The sequence below is a fragment of the Labrus bergylta genome, chromosome 1, assembly GCF_963930695.1.
Source record: "Labrus bergylta chromosome 1, fLabBer1.1, whole genome shotgun sequence".
Classification (NCBI taxonomy): Eukaryota; Metazoa; Chordata; class Actinopteri; order Labriformes; family Labridae; genus Labrus; species Labrus bergylta.
This window is the reverse complement of record NC_089195.1, coordinates 24458328-24474379: the sequence shown is the minus strand read 5'-3', so window position 1 is coordinate 24474379 and position 16052 is coordinate 24458328. Positions and strand designations below refer to the sequence as shown.

Here is a 16052-nt window from a genome sequence, read left to right as displayed (position 1 = left end):
CAGTTGATCTTGCAAAATTAGATTGGTTAAAACAAGTGTTTAGTTTGAGTTAATTGCCATTTTTCGTATCATATTCACTACAGCCCTAAGTGACCTGTTACTCCTAAAATTCAACAGTGTATCACTCATACTGCACTCACTGCATGCCTTAAGAAGTCAGTCAGAAAAAAAGAAGACCTACTGTTGTAATGAGGTTAACCCAGGGAAGAATGCCACTACAGTAGCAGGAGCTTGTTTCCAGTGTTTCTCTCCGACTCTGTGGAGCAGAGGGGAGGGAAATTAGGTGTGTGTTTCAGGTGTGGTTGTCTCAGTGGGCTTGTGCGTATCCTCGGTAGACTTCAGTTGGGGTCCTAATAATAACTTGAAAGTGCAAAGTCTCGAGCATGGCTCCACATAATTAGCCTTTAGCAGGAATCAAGCTAATTGCAGAGAGGTAATTGTGCACCCTTTCCAGTCTGTTTGTCTGTTACCCACACACAGAAGCACACTGTACTCTCCTACCTTGGCGTTTCATGTTGCTTGTCACTTTGATTTCCAGATGAATCAAAAAGCAATTTAATTAGCGGATTTCACTATCAAGTCGTCTTTTCTGTTTGGAGGAGAAATGTCGGTGCATAAGTGAAAAACTGTTTAAGATAGATACTTTGAGAATATTTCATAAGAAAACATCATCCATAGATTTTACTGAAGATCTGTATGAGTCAGAGTTGATTATGTGTGTGTCTGCAGAGCTGGCCTGGAGGAGGAGCTGGACATGCTAAAAGTCCAGGCTGCTATGGATCGAGCCACGGTGAAGGAGCTCCACCTGTGTCTTGCTGAGGAACACCAAGGTCATCATTTTGTATCTATTTTTTTGTGGGGTTGGGGCTTCAGAATAACCAACTGAAAATGATCCTTAGAAATCACTTTTTTGTTATTGTTGTCCCGTTTATATTGTTTTCATTTCGTTTTTCTTCCCTTCATTTGGTCTCTGACATGAAATCTAGTTTTTCTTCCAGTGAATTAACTGTGTGGCTCTTTTTTGTCAGCTACAAAAAGTCAGCACAGACATTAAGTTCAAAGAGCAAAAGAGAGAAAACACTGTAAGTATTATGTGGTGGGAAAGTACACATGTTCAACATGACAGCACCTTCAAGTGATCCTCCTACCTCTAGGCCATGTGTATTGAGTGAGCAGAACTAATAAGACAACTCAATTAAGACTTGATCAACTCCTTGCAAATTGATTGGGAGATCAAGCAGTGCTCATCCTGTCTGCATTTATCATTCCCAATGTTAAAATGCACAACCCTTTTAATCCAATCTGCAGCCTTTTATTAGGCGTTGACCACAGCAAGCGCTGGCCTTAATTAACCAGTTCAATAACAAATCTGTCCTGCATCACTTTAATTTTCTTCACAACCAATGATGGTGTCTTTTCACAGATGCAAGTGCGTGATTGAAAGGATGCCACTAATTAAAATGGTGGATCCTTTCTTATTGGCAGTCTAGTCAGGAACACAAGGAAAGAATCTCCTTTGAAGGACATACTCAGTTGTCAGTATTTTGAGAGACAAATAATGATTAAATATAAATGTTACACAAGACCCTGACAATCTGTCTGTGTCCTGTGTTTACTGTCACCATGAACACATCATTTCCTACAAAGTAGATATTTCTTGGATTACGAGGTGAGCAGTACTTGAATTTCATAATCTTACACAAAGTTGAACAACTTGCTAACTGTAGAGATCGGCTCTACTCAGTGTTGTCCAGCACGGATGTTCTTGTTTATCAATAATCTATCAGTATCATTCTCTCTGTATAAAAATGCCCTGTGTTTGTGTGTACAGGATGATAGTTTATATATTGCACAGTATAAGAAGGACATTAATGGATATTATCTTTCCCAAAGTATTATGGAGGCATTTTCAATTTTAATTCAATTTCAGGTTTTTAAGTGTCAGACTAAATTAAGTTCTTTAGCAAGACCTTACGTATACCCCTTTGAGTCAATAATGTCACATGTGTAAGACATCTTTTTAAATGATTCTGGCTGCATATGATACGTTAACATCTAGACTCAAACAAACATGTTTAGAGTCTGATAAAAAAAAAAAAGAGTCCTTAATACTACTTAGAAGGAGTATGTGATACTAAAAGAATATAAGGGGAATGGCTACACAGTTTGCTCCTGGAGAACTTCTGTGACCCGATCAAAGGGATGGAGGGCTAGAGCGCTCACGCCACGATCACACTAACGAAAGGCAGCAGATGAAAGGAACAAGGCCTTTGTGCTGCAGCCCATGAGGAGACGTGGGAGGGACGTTAATATATGCTGCAGTGCCAGGACCTCCTCCAACAGTGGGTGACTAGGGAGCCACCACGTCTTCCTATCAAGGTAGTGCTGAGGTGCCAACTCCCAAGCCACCAGCACTGGAGCCAGTTAATTGTCTCCCAACCTGGTTATGTATCCAGCGAACCCGGCAGCCCTCCTGTCCTATTTGGTGCTCTGTCTGATTGAATGTGACATGCTGGGAAGACAAAAGAGCAGGCTAATTCAAAGTAACAAACTTCCCTGGGCAAAGCCTCAAATGCAAAGCAAGGCAGCAGCAGCTCCTCACAACATAACTCTCTCTCTCTCCTATTACGGCCCCTTTTTTTTTTTTCCCAACTAAGTCTCCAACAGATCAACTGACCTGTAAAGTCAAGGTCCTGAATATTTAATGTTTTTCAGTCTCATTGTAAAAATTATTTTGGTCGTCCTGCCATGAATGTTTAACAGGGGGGAGAGTGAGAGGCAGAAAGTTGTAGATTGTTTTTTGTTGCCCTTTGCCTGTTCTTCAGCAGAGGAGATATTGTAACTTCTGCAGTGTTTTGCTGTGTGTCAAACAGTGACACTGAGGCTTGTTGGATTGTGTATGCAGACATGAATATGAGGGCATCAAATCCCCAAGCATTTTGACCATGACTGCATGCATTCTGTTGTTATCATAAAGCCTAAATCATATGTTTACCAAGGCCACTATTGAAGTTCTCAGAATAAAGCAGCATGTTAGTCTGTAGAGATTAGATGTCCGTTGGGGAAACACAGTGGACTACAAAGCAGTGCAGCCTGGGGCTGTCTATTCACAAGGGATTTAAGCACTTCTCTTCGTTTGTTTAAGATCCCCAGAGAGAGGTTGCGCATAACCTGTATCAGTGTGTGCTTTTGAACACTGTTTTCCTATTTCCATGTGGACTACTAAATAAAACACCTTTCTGATAATCGGTTGGAAAAAAGGCTATTTGATGAAAATGTAAGAAACCGGACCTGATTTTTTTTTTAGCTGTTAAAAAAATTCAAGTCTCTTTGGAAACAGTAGAAGTGATTCTGTGTTCTTTATAGTTTGATTGACAAAAAAAAAAAAAAAACTGGACCTCAAGAAGTAAATTAGACCTTAGTAATGCTAATTGATTTAATGTACCCTCTTCATTATCATTTCATTGATTGCCGCCTGAGTTTGACACATCATGTCACAATAATGAGCTTTGTTCCCTTTTGCAGAATTGCTTTGCAAAGTGGTGGAGGAGCGCCAGGTCAAAAGCAGCACTCCGAAAAAGCTTTCTGTTTCTTCAGAGCGATTGGAACAGTCATTTAAAAAGGTACAGCACTATGCCATCACTAAGTGTTCTTTGTCACTGCCAATAAAAGAAATCCGACGGAGTCGTATTGGAGCACAATACCTCTCAGAAAATATGAAGAATTATGAAAAAGTGTTCTGAATCTGTGGAGACTTGGTCATGTAGTCATTTCCAAGTTAAGTGTCACTACGTCACAGTTATTCTGCAAGTACACACCAAAAATAGTTACTGTAGCATTGGAGTGTAGAAAAATTACTGTACTAAGTTAACCCAGAAAAAGTAGAACATTTAACATTAATGGTATTTTGGAGCTTTTGTTAAGACATATGTTTGTGTGTTTAAAAAACAACAACATTTGCATGTGTTTGTGCCGTCAGAGCAGTGAATCATCAAGAGTGGGGATAGCTGTCTAATTTTGTTTGAAGGGTACCAGGATTCACCAGCGGGCAGAGTGAGAGCCAAATAAAAGGAAACGATTGCCTGGAGGCAAGAACCCAGCAGGCATCCACTGTTCTCTTAAACAGTCTCAACCAAAGATCTAAAAAACAGACTAAGTGCTCCTGGTTACTGCCTAGTTAGGGGTGATCAGGGTAAGAGGGTGCCCGTCAAATGTTCATAGCCCTGCCGGGCTGGTTTGGGGTGGTACTGCTTCCCTGGTTGGCTCAGACATACACAGCATTTACATAGCGACACAAAAACTTTTAAGAGATGTCTAGAGAGGGTTAACGTCTGTGTCTGTTAACACAAACGGGTCAAATTAAGAACTGGAACTCCTCATAGAAATGTTCACACTCCAGAACACACTATAGAACAAAAACAGCATGGCATAATGTTGCTTTCACTAGCTTTGTTTAAGGAGCATGTTCAAAAGTTAAAGAATTATTTTAAGACCGATTCAAATGTGTTGAATCTCTGATTCCCCTTATCTCTGATTTCTTCAGATTGAACAGCTGGAGCAAAGGATGATGTCTCTGAAGGAAGAAACAGAGAGACTGAGGGAAGAGAAAGAGCAGCTACTTGAGGCTAAGGAAGACTTGGCTCACGACTGCCGCAGACTCAAAGCCTCACTGGACCATGTGCGAACCCAGGAAGCTGTCCGTGAAGAGGCAGCCCAGGCCCAGGCTCTTGCTCAGGGAGAGCGGCATCGCAGCGAGTTCATGGCCCTAGAAGCCCGGCTCACTGCCTCTCACAAAGAGGCTACCAAGCTTCATCATCAGTTGCTGAAGCTGAGACAGGAGTTAGGGATCCTCAGAGCAGCCAGGGATTTCTATAGGAACCGTGCAGCAGGACCTACACGGGCAGGTGGGAGCGTCAGCAACATTAGCAACAAGGTCAAATTCAAAACAACAAGACCCAGAGGTCCACTCCAGCAGCGCAGCCACCGTACAGTCAGCCCCAATCAAGCCATCAGACGGCAAGGCCGCAGCCCCAGTCCCACTAAGGACGAGTGGGAGGACATGAGCATCGATAGGTAATGATACACACACACATGAAGGTTCTAATTCTCACAACCACCCACCTCATTATTTCTGTGTAGTTTGAGTTGAGAGAGTGGGCTTTCCAAATCGTGGGGGGGCCCTGCAGCATCGAGGGGACAACGTGCATATGCAAAGCGTAAGCAAATGGGTGATTGAATTTCATCGTCTGTCTCGTTGGTATTCAGGAGCCAAAAGAAGAATGCGAGCAAGAATGATAGAGAGGAGGGGGAAAGTACTGTCAGATCCTTTGAAATATCCTGGGACGCCTTGCTTGGAGCTTATTGACTGAAATTTGCATGCAAAATTAGCCACCTCTCTGCACAAAGTTGAACGGATGCCAGAAAAGCCCAGGGATAAGGGGGCCGCCGAAGCCTTGATACCTTCCAGTGATGCCATTTTCATGCACTAGTCACGCTACCCTGAAATTGACAGTTTGGCAGTTTGATTTAATTTACTGGTCCTTTGCATATTCACTAACCCCCCCTTGACAGCGCTAAGGATCCCCCTGCAAGTACCAAGCGCCCCTTACCCACCTACCTACTCCACCCGTACACACTCTGCCGTTCAGGCATAGAAGCTAACCCAACCCTGTGAAGAGTCATGTTGTTTATCAAGTGGCCTATCAATTCACAAATGTGTGTGCGTTACTCTTATTTCCTCCAACCATACTGGAACTCCATCACAACACACGAAAAAACACACATCCTCTCCCTCTCCTCTCCTCTCCTCTCCTCTCCTCTCCTCTCCTCTCCTCTCCTCTCCCTCTCCTCTCCTCTCCCTCTCCTCTCCCTCTCCTCTCTTCTCATCGCCTTAATTTAGTTGGATAAATTTTGAATGACCCTACTCGGCTCAGTACCAGATGTCTACAAGCTGTTTAACACCCTCTAAATTAAGAACCATCGACAGTAATTATTTCATGTATGTTTTATGCAAAAAGCCACTGAGCCAACATTTATTGAGTGATGGTTGGAATGATTTGATTTCAAACACTCAGAGCTAGTGCTGATATTTATTTCCCTTCACTTTCTCTCCCCGTACGCCCCTCTCTGTCTGCTCAGTCCTACTAACCAGCCATCTCTTCACCGACTAATTCATCAGCCTGTAATCCGCCCCATCTCTATCCACATGAGGCCATTTAACAGGGACTGGGTGCAGCTATGCCCTGCTTTCCTAATGCCTCTCCATGTGGCTAATAAGGAGCAGTCTAATATACCCTTTACCTGAGAGGAGGATCTAAGTGGATTTGTGAAGAAGGGGTCTAAACTGAGATGTTGTCTTATTTAAGCACCTGTCAACTGATTTGTTACTGTAAAGCCTCCTGCGTCTTTTTTCTAGCAGCGGTCTTCTTCAGCGAAATGTCTGGCTGGTGCTTCCAGAAATACAGTATTTCTGCCTAAGGAAGTTTGGCCTAAATAGTGCAAAATAAAGATGTCAGACTTGTTAAGGATACTGACAATTCTTTATTTTTTCCACTTCTTTGTAAGGCTGCCTCTGGCTCCCTCTCTCAAGTTTTGAGCTGCTGCTGGAGGCAGCTGACCACTTTGAGCAGATCAGCAGTTTTGTTGAGGAGCAAGACAGAATAAGAGGAAGACAGCTTGGGTAAAATATCATTCTGAATCTGATCAGCCTATTCTGATAGATGGAAATGCTGAGTGTTTTTATGATTTGTGTGGTACTGTTAATGTAGCTGGCATGGTAAAGTCACTATTTTTTTGTGTGTGTGGGGTGGAGGGTGGGGAAGGGCTTTATTAGAAAGGACAGTGGATACGGATGGAGTTGTAAATTTGGAGAGGTAAGGAATCACAGGTCGGACTTAAAACCCAGCGACCCTATACCCCAGTGAGTACTATGGCCTGTGTACACAGGGCTACAAAGATTACGATCTCAATAAGGCTTTCAGCTGATTAAGGAGACATGAAGTATTTTTTTTTCTTTAGATGTTCTTTATCATTCCTTATTTTTTTCTCTGAAGTCAGTGTATTTTGACTGACAGAGTTTTAGTAAATAAATACCTTAGATCTGCAATTAACCTAAATACATCAATCCTTCATTTTATTATCTTCAGTTAATCAGATATCGTGATTAGAGGTGGTTAAACAAATCGATTTATTTAAAAATCGAGATTCTTCACTTCTAAGATTTAAAATCGATAATAACTTCCAAAAATCGAGTGTCGAAATTTTTTTGGCTAATCAGTCACTCCCTACTAGGTGCTAAGGCTAGCTCTTTAACTCAGTAGAATGCCAAATATGAGCAACAAGAAATTCAGCCAGTCTCACGGATGACTGGAGTAGATCCTGAAGTATGTACTAATTCATGAATAGACTTTGAATCCAGAATCATCTGAATCGAAAATCGATTCTGTATCGAATCGTGACCCCAAGAATCAAACGTGAGACGGCCAAAGATTCCCAGCCCTAATCATGATGCATCATTATATTATTGTCTTGCTATATATTCAAAATTGCAGCATCCCTGTATCATAAGATGATCAATATCGTGGGACACATATGTCATATTGTATCGTATCGCGAGTCACCCTGCACATCTAGCCACTCTTCACAATTGTACTCGGACCTCTTTAGCTATCTCACCAGTGTAAAGCAGTTTGTTTTTTTTATCTTATTCTTGTAACCCTGGTCTTAGTGGTGGTGATTAGTGATCCTCAGTGAGTCCCTGTGCTCCTGCCCGGACCGGGGTTTAACCCTGACTAGCCCCCAACCCTGTCATGTTCCAGTTAGATCCTTTCTCTTTGGTCTTTACCTCTGCTGCATCTCTCACAAGCCCCACCTTAATAAACCCGCCAGCGTAAATGTCACTGGCTTCCACCTTCACGTCAAAGGTCACTGTCAATAAACCTGTGTGTGTGAGCGTGTGTGAGCATGTGTGTTTGTGTGTGTCCCAGGAAGCCCTTACCGTGTGTCCATCAGATGCAACTTTGCTTGGATCCGCTCAGCCGTGCCTCTCACACACGTCTGTCACACAGAGGGCTAATGAAGGCCACAGCTGCTCTCATACATGTTGATGCATTCACCATCAGCAACAGACACTGCAGCTTTTCACTTAATTTATACCCACATTTACACTTCCTGCTCAGAAATTGGATGGGACATTGATTTTCCGTTGGAAGCGGGGGTGTAGTGAAATGCACATGTTTTTTCTTGATGTCAACTAAATCAACCATAAAAGGTAAATTGGATTTTTGTCCAACAGTGCTGGTTCTTTCAGAACCAGGGTGTCTGATTCATCTAACCACTTCCTCCTTTTCTCTGCAGTGACAGCGGTGACGAGTACTCTGACAGTCTGAACAGTGAGCCCTCACACTCCAAACACTCCATGAGAAAGGTTAGTATCATCTCATCCTTTAATCATTTCTGGTTTAAGAATGTTTAAACTTCAAGTCTGATGTAATTATGGGGTAGTGTCTTTATTCGCATACTACTTCCTCAAGGTAACATTTTCAGTAAATTAATCAGAATAGTCTGCTTGTGAAAATGCTGTTTGAATTCAACCCTGCTTTTATTTTGAAATACAGTAAGTACATTGTGGTAGATCAAAGGTTACGGCATTAACTTAACCACGGAAAAAGGAACTTGTTACGGATCAAAACTAAATAATAAAATAAAAACAGCTAAAAGGAACGGTAAAAGAGTGATATGTTTGAAGTCAGGTGGATATTACTTTTGACTCGTCAACTGAGACGTCTAGGAGTGTTTTAAAAGTCCTTTCTCCAGTGGGTAGGCAGACAATAAACTTTCAACACATTTGAATGAACAATTAAAAGTCTTATCTGCCAAAAAAGGTCAATCTTCGTCTTTAATATAAAGAATTGTCTATTGGGGAAACATTTTAAAAGGGTAGGTCATTTCACTCAGTTTGGCTGTTGTTTAATACTAAGCTTAAGTTCTTGCTATTTTTGATTTATTTCTTTTGTTAAGTGTTTTGCACCAAAACACCAAGTCATATTCCTTGTACAGTATGTGAAAATGTATTTGGCAATAAATTAAAATTCTGATGTAACACAGAATTGGGTTTAAATTTCCCTGGTTTCAATTCAGACTACACTTTCATGACTAATGTGGTACAATGTCCTTAATGTCTACAGATATATTGGTCCATAATGATTGTTAGATTTGTAGATAAGGAACTGGGGACTGCAGTGTCTACAGTATGATGCAGACTGTTTAAAATCATTCAAATTCAGTTCCATTTGACTTTTTAAACCTCTGCATTTCTAAAGTAGTCTTGTTTGAGTCACTGTGAACTGCCCCCTTTTTTAACATAAAGTTTGAAAGAATAAAGAATCAAACTTCTACATTGCTTGGATTTCACATAGGTCTGAAAAGAAATGTGTCAAAATATGTTGACTAACAGCTGTTCTTGCATGATTTGGAACATGCCATAAAATACATCTTAAAACTGGTTCTTGGTATCAAAAACTTTCCCATGTGTGCTTGTCGGTGCCTTTTCTTCTCCCTCCTCTCTCCACACCATGAAATCAATAGGCCTGGACCTCTGCTCTTGTCCACATCAAACCACTTCACAGCAGGACATGGCAGCTCCAAACCCCAGAGAGATATGTCCGTCAAAAAGAGAGATGAGGAGAAGTACAGGGGGACCTTTAAAGATATTCTGTCTTCCTCTCTTCCCCTCTCTCGTTTTTTTTAAGAAGGTGGAGAGGAAGAGAGGCTTGTTGTTGTACATGTAGCCAGGGAGCTGTCAGGACCCATACTCTCAGATCCCCTTTTGTTTCCCCGCTCCAGATCCGCTAAATGTGCCCATCAGCTCCTCCCGGGCTCATCGCCATGACAGCCCTGGCCCCTCACGATGTGCTTTGTCACGAACCAAAGGGTTCATCTCCCCTCTCCTCCCTGCAAGACACAGTGTGATCAAACCTGGCACTGATCAAATCCTACCTGACCCCATATACAAAGGAAACAGGCAGAGAAGAAGGAGGGATGGGGGGCTTCTTTGATGTCGCTACAAACGAGGGCGCAGTTGGGAGCTGTCACACACACACGCACATTTATGAGTGCAAATGACTGTACACACATGTCATACTGTAGGAGTGAATCAAGGCATTTGCAAGCATATGTCAGAATTAATATCCATGCCGAGAGGTGTTCGGGTAGAAGTCGGATGAACACGCTCAGGTGAATTATTAAAGCGCACAGTGATTTGTCTTGTCGGGTTAAGCTGAGTAAACCCTGTGATCATGGTGTCATTATGAGCTGTGCAACATGTCAACCGCTTGTGTTACATTTAACAGCTGCTTTTCATCTCTGTCTCCAAATTGTCCTTTCTTTCAGTCCTACAGGTGTTCACTGATGTCAAACACAGACGCACCAGCAGCGGGATCTTACAGGAAACAACCCGATGTTCTGGCTCAAGGTATCATAAGTTTTACACTATTACACCCGTGCAGAACTACAAAAATTGAATCAAATATTACTTTCGGCTGCAATAACATTCAATGTATGAACATACTGTGAATCAGATACAAGTTTATAAGAAGTTAACAAGCTTCCGTCTTGTTTGTTTGTTTCAGAACTTGCCACTCCTGAATCGGTTATAAATGGAAAATGTTAATAATTCAAGTTGTTAAATATATCACAGTTTTCACTCGAGCATACACACAGGCACTTTCACATACACCTGTTAACTCCCAGCAGTATAGCGTCTAAACAGGGGATTTGTTCCGTGCACTTGTCAACTCTGAGGTGCCTGTGTGTACTTCCTCCTGTTAGACGATGAACAGCATGAGCCCTGGGACCGAGGGACGGGAGGAGAGAAGATGAGGTGGAGGAGGAAGAGGATGCTAATGAAGACCCAGCGCTGCTCCTCCTCTTTTCTGCAGCAGCGTATAGAGTCCCTGCAGCGTCACATTGACATACTGCAAAGTGCCAGGAAGGATGCTGTGCGTTCAGCCAGAGAGCTGCGAATTGCCAACGAGAAGATCACGGTGCAGCTCAACTCCCTCACGGAGAAACTGTGCAGCAGCAAGCAGCTCACACAGGTAACTTTGGGGGAAAAAACAAGGGAGATGAGTAAAAGAAAGGAAAGCAAGTTGTTAATGTTTGGAAGAATTTTTTTTGTCTTTCTTTTTGTGTTTCTTTTTTTATTTCCTGGGGGGGGGTGAGAGTGCAGCAGAGGCAGGTCCTTTGCCCTTATCATGTTTAATAAGTGTGGCTGACAGGTCTGTGGAGGTCAGCATCACAAAGAAGAGGAGAGGCGCACACCCTCTCCTTTTCTCTCTGACTCTGCTGTTGTCTCGTCCAACTGAATGTTTCAACAAGCAAGTTCTCCCCAACAATCTGTGTCACTATCAGTTTTTCCAAATATGTGCATGTATGTGCACAGACACACGCAAGCTGACTGTGACTGCCACACACTCATTTAGTAATTTAGTACCTGCCTGCAGGTAGGAGACTCTTACACTTGGTATAGACTATAAATAAAACACCTAGCACTTTTGCCCTTAACAGTGTCTTTCCTGTCAGAGCCTCCTTGTGCACGTCAACATACATAGACTAACCAAAGAAAGATCCAATCTCACAGGCAGGAAATCTTTGGGTGACTTTAGACACAGTTGCAGTCAGTGAGGACCCAGCTGAACGCCTGATTAGTTAACATGGGTTTGTACTTTTTGTACTGATAGAGAATGTTCTGTGCACACGTGTCTGAATACAGCCCTTTTCTTGTTGCCACTAAGGAAGTGGCCCTTGTGCTCCGACCCAGGCAGCTGATTGCTGAGGCCCAACGAGACCTTAGACTTAGACACAGCAGTAAAGGCACTGATGTGCTCTCACACACATACACACGTAGTGGACAGGGGGGGAATTGTTGTCTTCCTATTTGTTTCCTCTCTCCTCCTGCAGTATTAATGCCACTCCACCAGAGAAAGTTGAAGTCGGCTGACTGGCCAGAGCCAGGTCTTGTTGCCCTCTCTGCAAAGGGCAAAAGGTGATGGACTTTGGGCTTGTTCCAGCTAGTCCTGGCCAACTCTCCAACTAAAACTCTCGGCTGGTAATTGGCTTAGGACAGCCTCCACAGGGGCCATCATGTGAGAAGTAGCATGGCAGTTTTACAGAGACTTGTTTGTGTTGCTGTGTCTCTGGATCCCTTGCACACTCTGTCCTTCCCTTGTTGCCTCCTTCCACACCTCATTCCAGCAAAAAATTACAACTTCCTTACTCTTTACTTTTAAGTTGCTTTTTGTCTGTGTATTCTTTTTTATAGTAGCTAATTAAAAATATTTCAGAACTTACATCTTATCTGAAACTTACAGTGTGCCAGCACAAGGAGAACACATGTTCAACAGTACAGTGACACTTTTGATCACACAGTCACCACGGATATTTTATTAAAACAGGCTGAAACACTAGCTCTTAGGTTTAGAGTTCACAACCTTGTGGATTCTTATGTTTTCCCTTAGCCTGCCAAAAGTGTACGAATATATTTATCTCCAAAGAGAATTTGTATTTATTACAACTAAGGTTTTGTATTTTGACAATCTGCGGTATTGCAATATTTTAAATGACTACCATTGTAAACATATATAGTTTGGCAAATAATATAATATGGAACCAGATAATAATAGAGTTTAGTCAGATCAGCTTTAGACCACTTTTCAGCCAGGATTAACCCAAAGTGAGTATGCCCACAATGTAAATTCTGATGCCTTGTATGGAAATCATTCCTAGATCAAAATGTTATCATTGCTGATGAAAATAATGGCATCGGGCAGAAAAAGAAGACTCAAGTTGTAATGCAAGGCGAGTTTATTTACAGAGCACATTTCAGAAACACAGCGATTCAACATGCATTACACAAGACATTAAAAGCACCATGACCAAGTACAAGAAACACGTTATAAGAGGGCATGTAATACACCAGAATTATCCTTTAAGGTGACATAAGAAGCTTAAAAAACTCAGGTGACAGGTGAAATATACTTTCCTAATTCTACTGAATGTAGCTCTTGAAGAAATGTTCTTGTCAGGGCTATGAGCCAAATACAGGATCATACGTTGCTGAGATTATCTCCCTCACTCAGTCATTACCTCCCCGTTTACATCACTTTGCGGTTTACTGTGACATCGCCTCCTGAGTTTACTGAGCTTATCTCTTTTAATGTGCAGTGTCCTACCCTCCTTACACATGCAAAGAGTCGGGATTATCACAGAATTAGGGCTACAGCAGACATCACTGAACTGAAGGAGCTCCAGACATTATTTAAATTTGATAAAATTACTTGCATAGAATAAAAATTGGCTTTTATTTCCCTGGGTCGATTTATGATGTCACATGCACATTTATTTTTGCATGTGTATCTGCATGCATTCGTATGTGATGAAAATCATTTTCTAATTCTAATTTCTAATTCTGCAGCCTCAGATTCCATATTTATCCTGCTAATGATTGGGTATCACTTGGAACAGCATCAGTGAGAATACAGAGAGTGAGGTGTCCTGTTTTACAGCCTAATGGACCCCCGGTACATCAGTCCATGTCAGTGTCATTTCTCACCAGGGCTGAAAATGGCCTGTGAAATCAAAGCCTGTCTTACAGGAAGTGTCATCAATGCCACTCTTAATTCGTGCAGCACTGCCACTACAGCCATAGCCCCATTTTTCATTCCCCACTCCTCTCTCTCTCTCTCTCTCTCTTTTCTCTTTTTCCCGACGTCTCTGGGGAAATGGCATGCACGCCTTCAACAGAGCAGAGGAAACCTAAAACAAGAGGGATTCTATTAAAAGGTGTCAGCCAGCAACCAGATATCAATAACCTCCATGTATGCAGAGCAGAGAGCAAACCCCTGGGAATCTGCGGTTTCACTTGGGTGTGTGTGTTTGTGTGTGTGTGTGTCTCTGTGTGTGTTCCAGCATTTACCCCATGTGTGCAGCATACATCCTTATGTTTCACATCTCCTATTTGAGCCATTAAGCATGTTTCAAATGATATTAGATCAGCTAATTGTGGCAGAATTAAACAAAACATACAGAGACGTGTTTCAGCGACATATTTTCTTCATAATCCATCAAAGAGCTTTTTGAGGTGTATCACCTCACACGCTTGTGCTTAGAATCATTAATAAACTGTACATTGTACATTATAAACTAGTTCTATTATTGTTCATCACGCTGAACTCAACCACTCACCAAATGCTCAATTCCCTCTGTCCCACAGTGCTCTCTGTTTCTGCAGGATGGCTTTATTATGCATGCCAATCACAGGGAGAATTAGGCCCTATTGACCGGGCAACGGCATAATCTGTGTCCTAATTAGCATAGAAAAGGAGATTTATCACAGCTGAGAGATATTTAAGCAGAGCCTGCACACCTCCTGTGGCAATGTATACATATGTATACAGTGTGTGTGTTTACCCCTTTTACGTAATGTACATTTAAAATGAAGAACTTGACAAATCAGATAATTTTTCTTTCCAACATTAATACATTTTTGTAGTGTAAAGCCTAAAAATGTAGGCTTTGGTCTGAATCAAACTTCTTAAAGTTAGCAATGACTTATGTAGCAGCTTATCATGCCTATGCTTGACCTATCACAAAAATAAAGGATTACCCCGTTGTACAACAAAGGGGCAAAACGTTAGTTGTAGTATCGTCTGCAGAACCCTGGCCCACCAATTTTGTCTGTCTGTCAATCTGCAGAAGCTGACCTCTGACTTGGCTGGGATGGAGCAGCAGAAAAAGGTTCTGGAGATGGAGCTGGAGCAGTGGAGGAAAATCCAATTCCCCCAGCAATCTGCACCAGCACCAGCACCCCCAGTAAACACGGAGTGCTCCTGCCAGGGCAGGTCCATGCCCACCACAGCTGATACAGCCTCCCAGGCGCTTGGGGCGGAAGTGAAACAGCTTCAAACCAAACTAAAGGTTAGTGGTTATGAGTGCTGTGTAGCGCTCGAGGGTTAATGAATTGCCCTCATGCTTTGTCTTATTGTGCATGCCTTATTAGATTAAGCTTCTTAATAGGATGATGGTGTTACGCATCATGTTCATTTCCAATTTTGTGCACAATGAAGCTGAAGTTAATCATACCATAAAAAAACATTGAACATTTTGATAGTATGTTTTTACCTTTTTGCTCAAGAAAAGTTTTTGAACATACAGGCAAGCAAACACATTAAACACATTTCAGTGGCTTTTGGCTACATATGCTGCATTAAACAGTCTTTTTGTGTAAGAATACACAAGAATATATCATTTTTTTAGTTTACATTTTTTTCCCCTGTTTTTCTTATTCCTATCAAACCCATATTTCTGAGTCACTTGAACATCTCAGTGGATTAAACAGCAGGCAGTCCTTGAGGACTTAAGAAATTCTGGTGGGAAAAAAAAACTCGTGTCAAGGTTTTACTTTCAACTCATGTAGCGAAAAAAAATCAACAACTCTTGAGCATTTCAATTTACACTCAGCATCACCTGAAATTGCATGTGATTTCGACATGAATTAGCATTTCTTATCATTTGATCTTATTACAGAGTACCTGTCAGAAAGATGAGAAATGTGGGATAGCAGTAGAGACGTGCCCTACATCATAGGGAATGAGGTTTGAGTGGTACCACAGTATTATCAGCCTCCTCTCTACAGTCAGCTCATCAGTGTCACCCGGCAGATTGCTGCTGTCGTTACACACAGATGAGGAAGTCATGTCAGGTGACAGCAAAAGGGGAGAGGCAGGGGATGCACTGTGGGGGTGCAGGCACTGAGTTAGCGAGTTGTCAAAAGCGTGTAGTGGTACGGTTCCCACAAGGGACACGGGGCCCTTTAAACCAAAGTGAACATGCACGTTTAAATAACCATCAGTTTTTTGATCTGATGCCAACCTATCACCATGGACCATATGTCTTAATGTCATTAACACAAGGAAAAAAAGAGAGAAAAACAACATGTTTGAATTAATTTATATTCAAAGATTGTTTGGAGCTGGATTTTTGTTCATGCTTTTTAA

At 41.9% G+C, this 16052-nt stretch overlaps 1 protein-coding gene across 1 annotated transcript in view; it reads left to right on the top strand.

Moving 5' to 3' along the window:
* The window catches only part of cntln (centlein, centrosomal protein), an 80757-nt gene that overhangs the window by 40164 nt on the left and 24541 nt on the right, over positions 1–16052 (top strand). Inside the window, exons 13-19 of the mRNA XM_065964106.1 lie at positions 730–830; positions 3526–3623; positions 4544–5073; positions 8356–8425; positions 10390–10471; positions 10828–11096; positions 14752–14973. Coding sequence (XP_065820178.1) covers positions 730–830; positions 3526–3623; positions 4544–5073; positions 8356–8425; positions 10390–10471; positions 10828–11096; positions 14752–14973 — 1372 coding nt within the window. The remainder of the gene's footprint in view (positions 1–729; positions 831–3525; positions 3624–4543; positions 5074–8355; positions 8426–10389; positions 10472–10827; positions 11097–14751; positions 14974–16052) is intronic.